Below are 14,212 nucleotides of genomic sequence, written 5' to 3'. Positions count from 1 at the left end.
TGCTCATGGTTTGCAAACAAGGCAGACTAAAACCACCCATTGACTTGGGCAGCCTCAGCAGCGCTCGTGACACTGTTTCTGTTTTGCCCGCCCAGAAGAACGATCCAAACTTCGTGGCGAACTGTAGGGTGAAATGGCGCGGCGGTTTTGCTACGCGTGCTACATAAAAAAGCGCGGTCGAGACGGATGACTTAATTATGTAGCTTCGCTCTGCAAGGGAAAGCCTGAACTTTCCTGCAACTGCAAGACGCTGCTCCGCAGTCTCAAGGAGACGCTTCGACGTACTACGCGCCACTTCACCCGAGGCATGAAAAACCACACGTAGAGAGAGAGAGAGAAAAAAAACTTTATTTCTGGTCAGATTAAGACCTATGCGTCGTACTCTTCCGCAAGAAGAATCATGGCTCGCTGGTCGACGAGGGCCGCCGACGCCAACCACACTCGCCAGTTCGGAGGAGGGGGGTTAGGGTAATGAGGAGACTGCTGAGCAGCGGGGCAGGAGAAAAGGATGTGCTCAACATTTGCGTACGTAGCGGGGCAGTTGGGACAGTATGGGTCGGAGCGATAGCCGTAGTGGTAAAGACGTGCCGGAGTGGTGAGGGTGTTCAGCTGGATTGCCCGAAGGGTGTGCACTTGTGCAATGGATAGGGTAATGTGTGGTGGCGGAAGAGTCTGTAGCGAGTGCCGGAGGTGTTGGTAGTGCTCTTTGAGGGTTTTCTTGTAGAAATATGCTTCGTCCGCCATGGGAGGGAAAGGCCAAGGGATCACCGGCGCCCGGTTAGTAATCTCGCGGGCCAGCTGGTGAGCCAGCTGATTGCCAATAATCCCTGAGTGGCCCGGCACCCACACCACAGCGACCGAGGCAGGGGAGAGGAGCGAGAGAGTTTCAGAGAGGTCGTCATGCAGATCTTCGGCAATTCGGTTGTCGCGAAGAGCTCGAATAGCCGCCATGGAGTCGGAGCATATGCGGTAGCGGGGGGAAGGGGGTAGGGAAGTTAGTTCTCTAGTTGCGTGAACGATCGCCGCGAGTTCGAGAGCTAAGGGAGAAGTAGGATGGGAGTAAGGTCCTGCTGTGGAGGTTATTGGGGTGTCAGTGGGGCGGGACATAATTACGCAAGCAGTGGAGCCACAAGCTGGGTGATATGCCGCGTCAACATAGCATGTGACAGTGTCCGGAGGGAAGGGGTCGTGGTAAAACGCGCGAGCTTGCCGTCTGCCCTCGTGAAGGTGTGGGGTCATGTTGGAGGGAATGGGGGCACAGCGGAGGTTACTGGGAAGGGGCCGTTGGGGGGTGTGCAGGGGAAAGTCAATGGGCCTGATGCCCGCCTGCTGAAGCAGCCAATGGCCCTGCGCGGAGCCAGACAGACGGCCCAGCTGTCGATCCCTGTGGAGGCGCAGAAGATCAGGAAGAGGAAGGAAGAGACCTGTGGCGTATAATTTCTCTGTAGAGGCGTGTGTTGGGAGACGCAGGGCAGCTTTGTAAAATGTGTTAAGGGCAGATTGAACACTTCGCATGTGTGTTTGTGTTAATGTGCAGTATGGGAGACAGTACAAGATTTTGTTCAGGGCGAAGGCTGTTACTAGCTGACTGGCTCTGCGTTCATCGATGCCCCCACGCCGCTTGACCACCCGTCGGACCAAGTGAGTCACTTGGTGGCATGTGGTGATCGTGGACTTTATTACATGGGAGAAGGAGTGGTCTTGGAGGGGAAATCCCAGAACCCGGCAGGATGAAGATCGGGGGACGGGAGTGCCATCGAGGGTAAGCGACAAGAGTGGGTTGACAGATCGTTGGTATTTAGTGGTGGAGAGTAAAAGCAGCTCTGATTTCTCTGGAGCTGCTTGCAGGCCTGAGCAGGCAAAGAACTGAGAAATAAGGTCAAGGCCAGATTGCAACGTTTGTTCCACCTCCCCCGGAGACCCATGGGTGCACCAGAGGGTAATGCCATCGGCGTATAGAAGCGACTGAAGGTTGGGGATCTCGGACAAGGCTCTGGCAAGGGGGGCAAGGCCGAGGTTGAAGAGGGTAGGTGATAGTACGGCACCTTGAGGGGTACCGCGGGTAAGGGTGATGGGTGGGGATAGAGCGGTCCCAAGTCGGAATCGAGCTTGTCGGGAGCGAAGGAACGAACGAACATAAGAGTAGAGGCGGGAGCCGCAATGAGTGTTTTGGAGCGGGGAAAGGATGGCGTCGTGAAGGAGGGTGTCAAAGGCCTTGCGTACGTCCACAGTCACGAGAGCATGAACTTGAGACCCTGAGGGCTGAAAGAAAGTTTGCTGAAGAAGAAGAAAGAGGTCTTGGGTAGACATATGGGGGCGAAAACCGATCTGATTGCTGGGTAGGAAGTTGGTACTGTCGAGAAGGTCTGTGAGACGCGCGAGAACCATGCGTTCCATCGTCTTCCCGACACAAGAGGTGAGAGAAATTGGGCGAAGGTTTGGGAGGGTGGGCGGCTTGCCAGGTTTGGGGATGAGGGAGATGGTGGAAGAAATCCAATCCTCAGGCAGCGTACCTGTGCTCCAGTATTCATTGATTTGGGAGAGAAGGAATTCTTTGTCCGAGTCAGGGAGGTTTTTTAGGATGGAATAGGAGATCTGGTCCACGCCCGGAGTGGTACCAGCTTTATTTTGAGCCAGAGCCCGTTCCAGCTCGGGTAATGTGAAAGGGCGATCGAGATCACTGTTTGGAGGCCCTGTGTACTCAGGGTAGAGAGAAGGGAGTGGTGGCGGAATGTATAAATCGGTCACCTCTCGGATAAGAGAGTCAGCGTCGTGTAGCGAAAGATGCTTATGGAGAGTGGGGAGGGGAGCCGGCTGAGGACCAAGAAGGGAGCGGAGAAGAAACCAAGGGGATTTAGTGTGGAGCGAACAGTTGATGGAATCGCATATGCGATTCCAATTTGCTGAATCAAGGGTGGAGCAGTGAATTAGTATGTCGGTGTTCAGGGTGTCTAGGCTATGCCTTAGCTGTGTGTTGTGGGGTTGGTTACGTATAAGACTAAGAAGGCGTTTGCGGCGTCTCCACATACGCATAAGGTGTGGATCGGGGTTGTCCGACGGCGGGTCGGCCACGGTGGCGGTGGTGGTTTCAGACTGCGCCCTCTTCAGCGATCGTATCCACAGGCCATAGTTAGTTGTTGGTTCTTGGGCTCGCATGCGGCGAAAGCGGTCCCAGTTAGTATGGGTGACGACTCGTTTCTTAGGTTTGTGTGTGAGCATGAGTGTAATTTCAATGATGTGGTGGTCGGAGAGAAGGGTATCCGGAAGGACTTGCCAGCTTGCCGGTGGATTCGGTCCGTTGTGAAAGGTAAGGTCAGGTGTTGTGGGGCGTTGTGTCGCGTATCCGTCTCGTGTGGGCGTGTCTGGAGTATTAAGGAGTGTATATGAGCCCTGCATGGTGTGTGCTTGGAGAAGGCGGCCCGAACGAAGGGTGTTCGAGTATCCCCAGATGGTGTTTGGGGCGTTAAAGTCTCCACCAAGGATTATGTCACGCCGTTTGGGAAAGGATTGAAGAAAACGAAAGAGAGGAGAGAGCAGGACTGTGGAATTGGGGGGATTGTAGACATTCACAAGAGTAAGGGGTGGCTGCTGGGGCTCTGGGTAATAGGAGAGGGCCGCAACGTATGGAAGTAATGAGGAGGGGACGTCTTCCTGTTCATATGCGATATCCCTACGAATGTAAATGGACGATAGCGGCGTAATAGGGTCGGCATGCAGAGCTCGATAGCCAGGGATAACTTTTGCATGCCTTGTCTCTTGTAAAAGAAGAAAGTGAGGGAGTGTGGCTTGCGTAAGGAGCCATTGATGCAGAGGCGTGCGATTCGTAGAAAGGCTACGGCAGTTCCACTGTACCAATTTTAGTGCCACAGGGGAGCTTATTCGGAAATGTTGGGTGGGACGAGAAGGGTGGCGGGCCTAATTTTGGGGGCCACCCCAACAACCGAAGCGGAAACCGGGTGCGCGCGTTTAATTGATTGGCTTGTGTCTTCCATGGGTGTTGGGGCGTCATCAAATTTTTTGCTTATGGTGGCAGTTAGGTTGTTAAGCGACTCCGTGAGCGTTGTAATGAGCGTTTCGAGGCTAGAAGTGCGTGTGTCTTGCGCCTCGAGACGTGTTTGCTGGTTCTCGACTAGCGATGTAAGGGCAACTACGCGCGAGGAAAGCTCGGAAAGCCGCTGCTCGAGCTGGTCGACGCGACAAGGAGTGGGGGAACTTTGGGAGGTGAGTGCGGGTGTAATCGGCGGCCCTACCTGCAGTGCGACAGGCGGTGGCGGGGGCAGGTCTCGATTCACTGGCGCAGACTTCGCTTGTGCAGTCAGTGCGGGTTTAGGTGCAGGGGCTGATGGTGCAGGGGGTATATTTGATCGCTGACCCCCCCACGTGGCAGACGGAGGCAGTGCCACGGATGAAGTGGGCGGCTTTGACGGTGCAGGGGGTGATGCCTTCGTTGGTAGTGAGGCGCTTTGATGTACTTTTTCGAGCTGTCTGTGCCGTAGGAGCTGCTTCTGGGCCGCGTTGGCACATTCCTCATCCCGGGTCTTGCGGATGGTGCAGACTTCAGCGAAGGGGGCGTGGTGGCCTTCACAATGAAGACACCAAGGTGTGCAGGAATGTGGCTCGTCGGGACGGGTGGTGACGGTGGAGCAGATGGGGCACCGCTGCTGGTTGCCGGGACATGCCAGCGTGCGGTGTCCGTATTGCAGGCAGACTGTGCAGTGGTGGGCACGAGGCTTGTGGGGACGGCACCGAAATTCGATGCGTTGGTAGTAGACGAAAAATGGAACATGCGTGCCCGAGAATGTAAGTATGGCAGAGCTTGTATTACCCATGCGGCGGGCGGACAGGATGTCGGATTGGTAGCATTGCACGTCCCGGATAAGGTCGTCAGGCGTGGCATCGGGGGAAACTCCGTGGATTACTCCGCGGCACGAGTTGGTGGGGGCCATGAGGTAAGGAGCTACTTGATGTGTGCGTCCGGCCAGGGTGATGCATTGTACTCGGAGGAGGCGGTTCACAACTTCGATGTGCTCTGTTTTGAAAACAGCAAGGCGGTCGCGATGGCGTAAGTGGAGTGAAATATCGGCGCATGTATGCGCCGGTAGCTTCGCCGCTCGGATGGCTGCGGGGAGAATTTCGAGCCGCTCCCTTGGCGCGTCGGATTGCATGGCTGGCAGGTGAAATCCGACTGCATGTAGGTCGAGGCTTGGGCGGGCGGTGAGTTTAGGCTTGCGGGCTTTCCCGGGGGTTATCCACTCCCCACCTTGGTCATCCACCTCGATGGGGGCATCCTGTTCGTACGTAGAGGTGGTAGCAGGATCCAGTGCGCAGACTTGAAGCGGGGGCTGTCCGGGAGGCAGCATAGTACTGCCAGACGAGATCGTCTGCGGGGCCGGCGGCGCAGACGGTCCCGGAGAGCTGCTCGCTGCTGCCGGGGTGAAAGCTGATCCCTCCGAAACGGAGGAGCGCGTAAAAAGCACGTCCGCTCAGCTCAGAGGCTCCGAGCAGACCCCCACACGTAGTACTCGAACACCCGTCACCCATTCTACGTCGCCCGCCAAGCCAGACGGAAATGTGCCGAAGCGCACCGCCATACTTTTTCCCCTGTTCAGTCGAGCTCCAGACAGCTCACCGTACTCCTGAAATAGCCGCATAAACGCTCGGTAGCTGTCCTCGTCCCGAATGAACAGGGACACGTCGCCTGCCTACGCGGACACTTTAACTTGGCCTATGCCTGGCAACGGAAAGCCGCGGATGGCAGTGCTTGCATCAACACGGCGCAGCAGTGAAGCTTTCGCATGATCGAGAGAGATGAAGCACCCAGAAGCGCTAATCTTTGTCGCGTTACTGAACAAATCGCGCGTCAATGCCAGGGACGAGAGAATTGTGCGACCTCGTACGCTGCACGTTTGCGCTTGGCTTATGATATCGGCCAAAAAGGTACTGGTGCGTCTGGCCAAAATGGATGCTACAATCTTGTAGTCAGTGTTCAGTAGTGTAATTGGTCGATACGCCTGGGGCTGCGTAGGATCCCCGCCTGGTTTTGCGATCAAGATGACACGGCCTTCACGGAAGGAGTCAGGTCGCACTCCGCGCTGAAGAAAGCCGTTCCCCATGTCGAGGAGTGCACCCCGAATGGCCGGAAAAAACTTCTTGTAAAATCCAGCAGGGACACCGTCAGGTCCAGGCGCCGACGCACCGTTCAATCTTTTAACACACGGACTCAACTCGTCGGCATCCACAGGAGCACAGAGCAACTCAACCAGGTGATCTGGCACGCATGACAGCACCCCCCAAAATGCGCTAAGCTTGTCCTCGAATTCCTCTGCATCCCAAGACACGCTCTCGGTCGAGAAAAGGGTGGCAAAATGTCCCACGAATACCTCGGCTATGTCTTCACCCGTCGTGCTAACCGAACCATCAGCGAGTGTAACATGTGGAACAGCGGCTAACCCAACCTCGTCAAGCGAGCCAGCTGGAATATGCCGGAGTACGGAGGGGTCCGATACAGGCCTGCCCGAGGTCTGCGCACGGCTCACCGCTATTGATGACTGCCGTAAGAGGGACTCGTAGCGTATTTTCAGCAGGTTGACATAGTCCCGCATCGCGAAGGTTAAGGTGCCCCCTCTCAGTACGATGCGAAGTCTCCTCAACGTGTCGTTAAGCGCGGCCGTGATACGCACCTTACGCGCACGACCCTCCTTAACTAAAAGCACGCACCAGTGGTCATTTAACTTATCCTAAGGGAGAGAACTGTACTCGAACAGAGCAGTCAACGAAGCATTAAGTGCTGCAGAACTGTCCCTGTCGGTTAGCAGACGCTCGTCCATTCGCCACATCTGGTGGCAGGGCGTACAGTTGGTACAGTTGCCAAGGTTTGCCCAGCGTTGCTAACACAGGCCGGTGATCGGACACGCGACGAACTCCACCCGGGAAGGAGAGGACGTCACAGCATTCCACGTAGCAGCTCAGCTCGGGTGGAAAATAGAACTTATCTAGCCGACTACCAGATTGTCCTCTTTCCCAAGTAGCAACAAACCTGTCGCCGTGAAGCTGCACCCACGCGTCGGAAAGATGGAACTGACCGATCAGGTCCTTCAACGCCCGTGCACCACTATAAGGCCGACCTTGCCCACGTCCCCGCACATCACGCCGAGGGTCGATCACACAATTGAAATCGCCCACCAAGAATGTTGGGTAAGGTTCGAGCATGAACGCGTCGAGGGATGCAAAAAAAGAGGACGAGTCAGAGTGCTGCGCAGGTGCATACACTACACCAGCTCCCACACGACGTGCGAGCAAGAAAAAATCAACGGCAAGAACGTGCCCTCCTATCCCGAAGGTACAATGAGCCTTGCGGCGCAAGCTCTCGCGCAGAAAGACGACGCCTACGCCCGAAGACATCCTGTCTGACAGGGTGAAAAAGGCTTGCACGCAAAAGCGCTCGCGAAACAAAAGAACGTCGCGTGGAGTACGAAAGTTGCACTCCTGCAAAAAGAGAAGGTCAACGTGTTGCGCCCGAGCATAGTGCATCACTTCCCTCTGTTTGTCCAAGTCCCGAAAGCCCTGAACATTCCAAGTAAGAAAATGCACCAGCATAAAGGTGATAAGGGTACAACCCACATTAACCTTCCCATCTTCAAAACTCACTGTCGTCGGAAGGCACGTCGACTTCGACGCACAGTTTTTTGTCATCGTCGGCATCATCGGTGTCCGCCGAGGACGACGGCAACGCCCGCTTGGACGCATCTAGGCGGTCCGGTGGAGAGGGTCGGAGAGGAAGGAAGTTGTGCACCTGGGGCCGTATTCTGCTGGTCATCCGACGCGCGCCGGAACGATTTCCGGCGCCCTTCCGACGCGGTTGTTTAGAGAGAGGAGAAAGTGGGCTCTCACGATTGGCTCGGAGCGGAAAACGTCAGCCGGCCTACGTCACGCGGCTATATTTTGGGTATTTTTTGGTGACGTCACGTAGCCAAAGGCTCCCGCTCGTTCTCCCGCGACCGGCGGGTGAAATCCGGCGCGGTTAAGAGCGCATCGGATTGTACGATGGCTGCGTATATGCCGCCTGTGTTCGCACTTTTGTTGGAGCTGCTGGAGGAGGATCCCGTGCCTGAGCGTCGACTGAGTGACGGCGACTTTCAGCGCCGTTTCCGTGTCAACAAGGGCCCGGCGCGGATGCTGTGCGACGCACTTAACGAGCACGTTAGGCCTCGAGGTGCGACGGGGCTATCTACGGAAGCGAACGTGATGTGCGCTCTGAGGCTCTTCGCTACCGGCAGCTTTCAACAGATTGTCGGTAGCGGTGATACTCTTGGCATGACGCAGCCGTCGGTCAGCCGCAGCATTCACGCCGTTGCCAAGGCGCTGAAATTGGAAGCCCTTATCGGCCATCGAGGTGCAGCGAAGTGTCAACAGATACGAGGGTGCTGTGCGTGCTGTGTCCCTCTTCGCAACTGACAGTTTGCAAAGCGTTTTCTGCCACCATGAAACACTGTCGCACCCCGACGCCAGTCGCAGCGTTCACACTGTGGTGTCGGCACTGACGGAGCTCCGACACACGAGGGTTTTGGATACCCCGGCGACGTAAGCACGGTGTAAGTACTACTTGTTTCTGGCTACGTTTGTTACGGAAGCAAAAAATTGTTTTGCATCGAAGGGAAAAGGAGCGCGATGTCTGAAAAGCAGTCACTGAAATGCGTTTGTTTTGAGCGGTGTGGTGTGGTGGCAGTGATCTCCCATAAATTTCGCAATTGTGCATGATCAAATAGTGTGTCAAAAAAAAAAAAAAAAAACTTAGCAGATGCATGCATATGTAAATAATCTTTTAACTCTCCGGCCTATGTTCGCTTAAGTGAAATGATATCGAAAAGGTATGTCAATAAATGTAGCTAAAATGAACACGTTCAGAGGTATCGAATAGGGTGGCGTCTTGAAAGAAAAAAAGCTTATAAAGAAAGATAAACAGGTGTATTGTGTTGGTCGTCTAACTGACTTCATAAAGAACCATGTAATATATGCGTAACGTATATCGCCCTCGCCCCGCCCCCATCGTGTGTCAACTGCTTCGGCGCCTTCACTTCGGCTGAGATGTTTCCCCCTGCTTGACACATAGTGAATAGGTGACAAGTTCAGCTTGTCGGCTCGTTTTAAGGGTTTATCGATTTCGAAATGCGGGGTGGGGAGGGGAGGGGTTGTATTTCGCAGTTGTACCGCATAGATGGGTGGGAGGGCCCTTATCTATAGTTGTAAGTAACCAATTTTCCTCTCAGGTCGCCTGCATGCTCTAATTCCCCTGCTACGCGAAACAGCGACGATTAAAAAAAAGGCACATACAACACGGCGATGTCGTTTGTCGTTGCATGCAGTTGCGGAGTGAATCAGTTCCAAGTAACCCAATTCTTTATATTCTTGCTCTTGTTTATTACCTTTTCCTTTTTTCAAACTGTGTACTTGTTTAATGCTTTAGTACATATTTGTGTTATGTATTTCTTTCAGGTGTGCGACGCCAGTATGAAGGCCCTGACCGTGACTGCCGACTACAGTGCCTTTGTGTGACTGGCTGTTCACTTTTGCCCGTGACGTGTAAAGCCTGGCGAGTTCTGGGGTTGACGGTGGCCACCTGCTCGAGTCGTGGCTCATGACACCCCCTGCTCGTCGTCCAGGCCCCAGACACCTGAAGAAAAGTACAATGCCGCACATGCTTCGATGTGCTCTGTCGTGAAGTGCAGCATTGCAGTTCTCAAGAGCTGTTTTCCTTGCCTGCAGTAGCACCAGCTTTTCTTCATAGGCCTCTTCTGGCAGCCAACATTGTCAGTGTGTGTTGTGTGGCTGCCTGTTGGAACGACTGACGACAATAGCTGCAGCAGCACCAAGGGACGAGGGCAGTGATACAGACGATGCGGCTGATGAGGTGCCTGCCCCCGACAGGAGCAAGAAGCTCCTGAAGGACAGGGCAACCAACGCATCTTCAGACAGCTTTGTGGCACTAAACATGTCATTTTTAACTTTCGTTTCTGATTGTGTGTGGTGTGCGGTGTTTGTTTTGTCGGGAGAAAATTGTTTTGTTGTTGTTTCATGTAGCATGTACTTTGCCCTGACGCGACATTGTTTCCTGTAGAGAAGCTTCTTGTCGTTTTGTGTTTGACATGGTTGTGTGAGGACAACAGAGAAAGTTGCTTTGCTTTCGACCACTATATACTATGTCTTGACACGGTGTTGCTTGATCTGGGATAGGCCGTGACTACTGTTTTGATGGGTCGTGAGGCCTTGTTGTGGGTATAGAGACCGGTCAAGATTCTCTTGAGAAAATTCTGTTTATTACACTGTAACCGTCATTCTGCTGTGAAGCAAAGAATGATGATGCATGTACCACAAACAAAAAAAAATAATCAGTATACTGCGGAATCTTCTGGACACAATTAGTTCAATCCAGTCAAGAGCTATATTATGACATAGCACAACCATTGCACGGTGACTTTGTTTGGAAATCTCTGACAGATCATTTTACTTAAGAGAACACGATATGCCAGTAGCATCTCCACTGTTGATACAAAAAGTAAACATGCTTAAAATATTGGAGGCTGTCTCTTAACAAAGAGTTCACTGTCATGGTTTACTCTGACATTCTCATGATAAGTGGAAAAATGGTCACAAAAGTTTCATTTACCCCACCATTGCATGTATTCTAGCACTCAGTGCTTTGATGACTGCTTGCTTAGATTTTTAAAGTGATATTGCGATTTTTTCTTTCATGAAGGACACCTGCTTGTAAAAAATAATTATGATAAGCCAACAGCAGCATCTACAAAGGCGTATTGAATTTTTCCTCAATAAATCAGGGTGTTACAAGTTATGTTGAACTGTTTCCTTTTCCCCTGCATGCAGCAGCACCGTCCAAGAGTAACCAACACTGGGAAAAAATAATCGTGACAAAATCAACTATAGCATTTCTGTAGTACACAGCCTTATTTAAAGTGCACAGAAACCAACGTAACTTCATTGCAAAAATAAAGAAGGGCACATTGATGTTTGTGATGCAATGCCAAAACTGCTTTCTCTACTCCAGCTTGTTAAAGTGCTCATAGTTGGCATCTATTCTTGTTGAGGCCCACAGTACTGGTTGTTTGTTCAGGGCCTTCCACAACCAGCAGCTCTCCAGCTCCAGTGTGCCTGAAAATGTGTTCATTATGAGCTTAACGGCCAAAAAACAATAAGGGGTTGAAAATTTGGTCTCTATCTTAGTTAACGAAGCGTATTGCGGTATACTTTACCTATTTAACCCTGAAGGGTAGAGGCATTAAATAGGAAAATGGAATTACAAAATATGCTAACGTAAGAATACATTGCAGGTGCTCAATTACAAAAATTGCACCTCATTGCACAGTCACTGAGTTGTACCTATGCTTGTAGAAACAAGTGATTACTGTGGATGGAAACAATACCTGCGGGAAGGCGGTTTGATTCTCGGGATGTTTTAAGAAAAAAACTGAGCAAACTACTTCAAGTTGCATGCTTAAGCACCAAATTTGTGGGCGTGGTCGATTTGACGTGATACAGGCTTAGGCTGTTAGAGCAGTTCGTCACGCAGAATAGCATATTAATATAGCTCATGAAACAAAGCTAGGCAGGAAACGTATCCTCAGGTCGCTAAAGTCTGGAGGTCAGTACTCTCTTTCATTGACGTTGCACTTGCACCCCTGCTTTCATTAAAAAAAATTAAAACGAGCTTGCCGTGATATTACCGCGAACCATCTATGGGTTTGTTTATTTATTGTTTGTTTTTATCGCCCGGCCACGCCTGGCTCTGTTATCTGTGTCCGCGAAGCGCGTCTTCCATTCTTTATTTTTATGCCGCACGGGCTATCTCATTCAGATAAGCAGACTGTTTCGCCCTAACGGCACTAGCCCAGAATAATCTTCTCTGATCTACAATGTTCTGTATTTCAATGGACGGTTCGAGAAACATTTGCGCCGAAAGATAAAAGCGTGCAGAGCAGACGCCGCGGCATTCGATTCGACGACACTCGTCTGCACAAGTCACTCTGTTGACCGCTGCCTCGCCGCCTCTGTATTCTTTTGAGTTGTTAGGGGAGCACAAGTTCGCCATAATAAACTTGTTTTTCCTTCAAGACAACTGCGTCATCCTTGGCTTCGTGACAATATAAGTACGTAATCTGATCGTGCGCAAAACGCGCACACATGCGTTTTGAAAAACGGGTTTAATTCACTGCACAAGCGAGAGTGGCCGAACAATGACATGGCGTTAGAAAATCGATCAAAATATCGCACTCACGTCACAGCCGTCTTATATATAACTGTTGGGCAACAGCGTACCGTTTACGTCGCTTTTCGTCCCAAGAGAACGCCCTTGTGGGACGAAATTTTTGCATAGCAACTGTACTGAGCGTTCAAATATGCCTCCTTTAAAAACAGCTGTGCCGCGCGCAGCGCTCCCTGGCGCCTCATAACGGAACAAAGTAAAAACATAAATGCGTGTAAACCTGTTAAACTAGCATTAGCAGCAACGGCAGTGCCCGTGAAAACACACAAACAGGAAAGGCTTTGTTATATCTAAACATTTTTATTAATTTCGCTTTAGCAGCATTTGAAAGTTATGAGATTGTCCCCGAAGGCGATGACGTACTTCCCGCGATCTTCGAGGGCGGGGCGGTTGGCTATTTGCACGTCATTTTGACGTCACGAACTTCCGACGCGCGTCGGAAGGGCGTCGGATAGCAGAATACAGCCCCTGGTTGATCGGGTTGACGAGGCGAGGGTCGGTCACAATGAGGGATGGGCCAGCATTACGACGCTCGTCAGTGCCGCCCGCATCACCTGTGGCCGTCGAGGAAGACAGACTTTGCTTGGTGGACGCTGTGAGCCGCTCCAGGAGAGATGGGAAACCTTGCAGATCGGCGACCTGGCTGACAGGGCTGACCAGATGAGGGTCCCTGACCTTCGGTGTAGGCGCGCCACTGGAAGTGGACGTACTGTTGTCAGCTATAGGCGATTTAGAGGTGTGATTAGAACGGCTCGCCGCTGCTTTGCCGCTCGTGCCGGGCTTGCTGCGTTCCTTCCGGCGGCTGCGCGAGCCGCTCGAGGAACCAGGGAGAGCGATGTTGTTTTCCTTTTGCACGCCCTGGCTCGCGCTGGGGCTGCTCCGCGAGGTGACTGCAATCGGCAGAGCTGGAGCTCGTGAAGTGGGAGGCATCGGTCGAAGACGATGAAGTGTCTTCTTCCGCAGGTGGAATCTCGTCCTCCGAAGGCGATAGGTAGCTCTCGTGTTCCATTTCTTGGCTGTCGCTTGTCGATTCACCAATCGTCGAGTTGACGCCCAGAGTTGACCTTCGCTTGAAGCCTCGGCAGGCTGGCTCAAGGAGGCCCGGGGTAGCTCGGGAAAGTCGCTCGTATTCTCGAGAGCCTCCTGACTGGAAGGTGTGGGAGGCATCTCAGCGAAATTGCTCACAGGTCCGCATAGGAGCGGGGCCGCAGGCAGTCGGCGGTGGCAGGGTTGCCCTTGCAGCGGCGACACTGCGCATTGCAGTCGACGTCACCGTGGCCGTACTCCGAGCAGCAGCCGCACCAGGGGGTCTTGCAGGCGCTAACTTGGTGGTCGGTCTGGGCGCAGCGCGCGCATACCCTCCGCACACCTTTGTACTCAAACTGGGCCTTGAACCTTCGAATCTTCATGAAGTTAGGGACGGCCTTGGCCATCTCCATCTTCACGAGTCGCATGCCGGTCTTGATATGCTGAAGGCTCCTCCACGCCGGCTGGCTGACGTTGAGGACCTTCCCATACTATCTCAGAGCTGCCGCAAGCTCCGCGTTACTCACAACGGGGTTCAGGCGGTACACTGTCATGTAGACGACCTGCGGGTCCATGCAGGCCACAGGACACGAAACGCCGTTTGAACAATAGCAATATATTTTTTAATGACCCACTGTACTGTTATTTCATTTTGGCTTAAAATTTGTGTTCAGCGCCTTTCAATATCTATTTATATACGGCTTCAAATGCCGTCACTCTGGTTGTACACGTGGAAATACGTGAACCCACGCGGGCAGACCAGAGCGCGAGCGTCTGATCCCTAGAATACGGGTATAGTTCGGTCAACCGCAGAAGTTGCGCAATTGGCCGAACCCCCTGCAAGGGTAAACTTAGCGCGCTTTTGCGAACACCCACTCTCCAATTCGACCGCTACGACGCTCTTCGCCG

The 14,212-nt window shown here is 52.7% G+C and overlaps 1 protein-coding gene and 1 long non-coding RNA gene across 2 annotated transcripts; one reads left to right on the top strand and one right to left on the bottom strand.

Annotated features, from left to right (window-relative positions):
- Positions 1-369: 369 nt before the first annotated feature.
- On the bottom strand, positions 370-2,412 carry LOC144175333 (uncharacterized). Its single transcript, XM_077704447.1, has one exon. It carries the CDS (start codon positions 2,395-2,397, stop codon positions 370-372), a length of 2,028 nt encoding a protein of 675 aa, XP_077560573.1. The 5' UTR covers positions 2,398-2,412.
- A 5,531-nt stretch (positions 2,413-7,943) lies between these two features.
- LOC144176762 (uncharacterized) lies at positions 7,944-10,849 on the top strand. The gene is made up of 2 exons (XR_013323803.1): positions 7,944-8,591; positions 9,493-10,849. It is a non-coding gene; the product is annotated as an uncharacterized LOC144176762 (long non-coding RNA).
- The last annotated feature ends 3,363 nt before the right edge of the window (positions 10,850-14,212 follow it).

Source organism: Haemaphysalis longicornis, unplaced genomic scaffold (assembly GCF_048455015.1).
Source record: "Haemaphysalis longicornis isolate Haplotype H1 unplaced genomic scaffold, Haemaphysalis longicornis Haplotype H1 scaffold_1, whole genome shotgun sequence".
NCBI classification, from domain to species: Eukaryota; Metazoa; Arthropoda; class Arachnida; order Ixodida; family Ixodidae; genus Haemaphysalis; species Haemaphysalis longicornis.
This window is presented reverse-complemented; position numbering and strand designations above follow the sequence as displayed.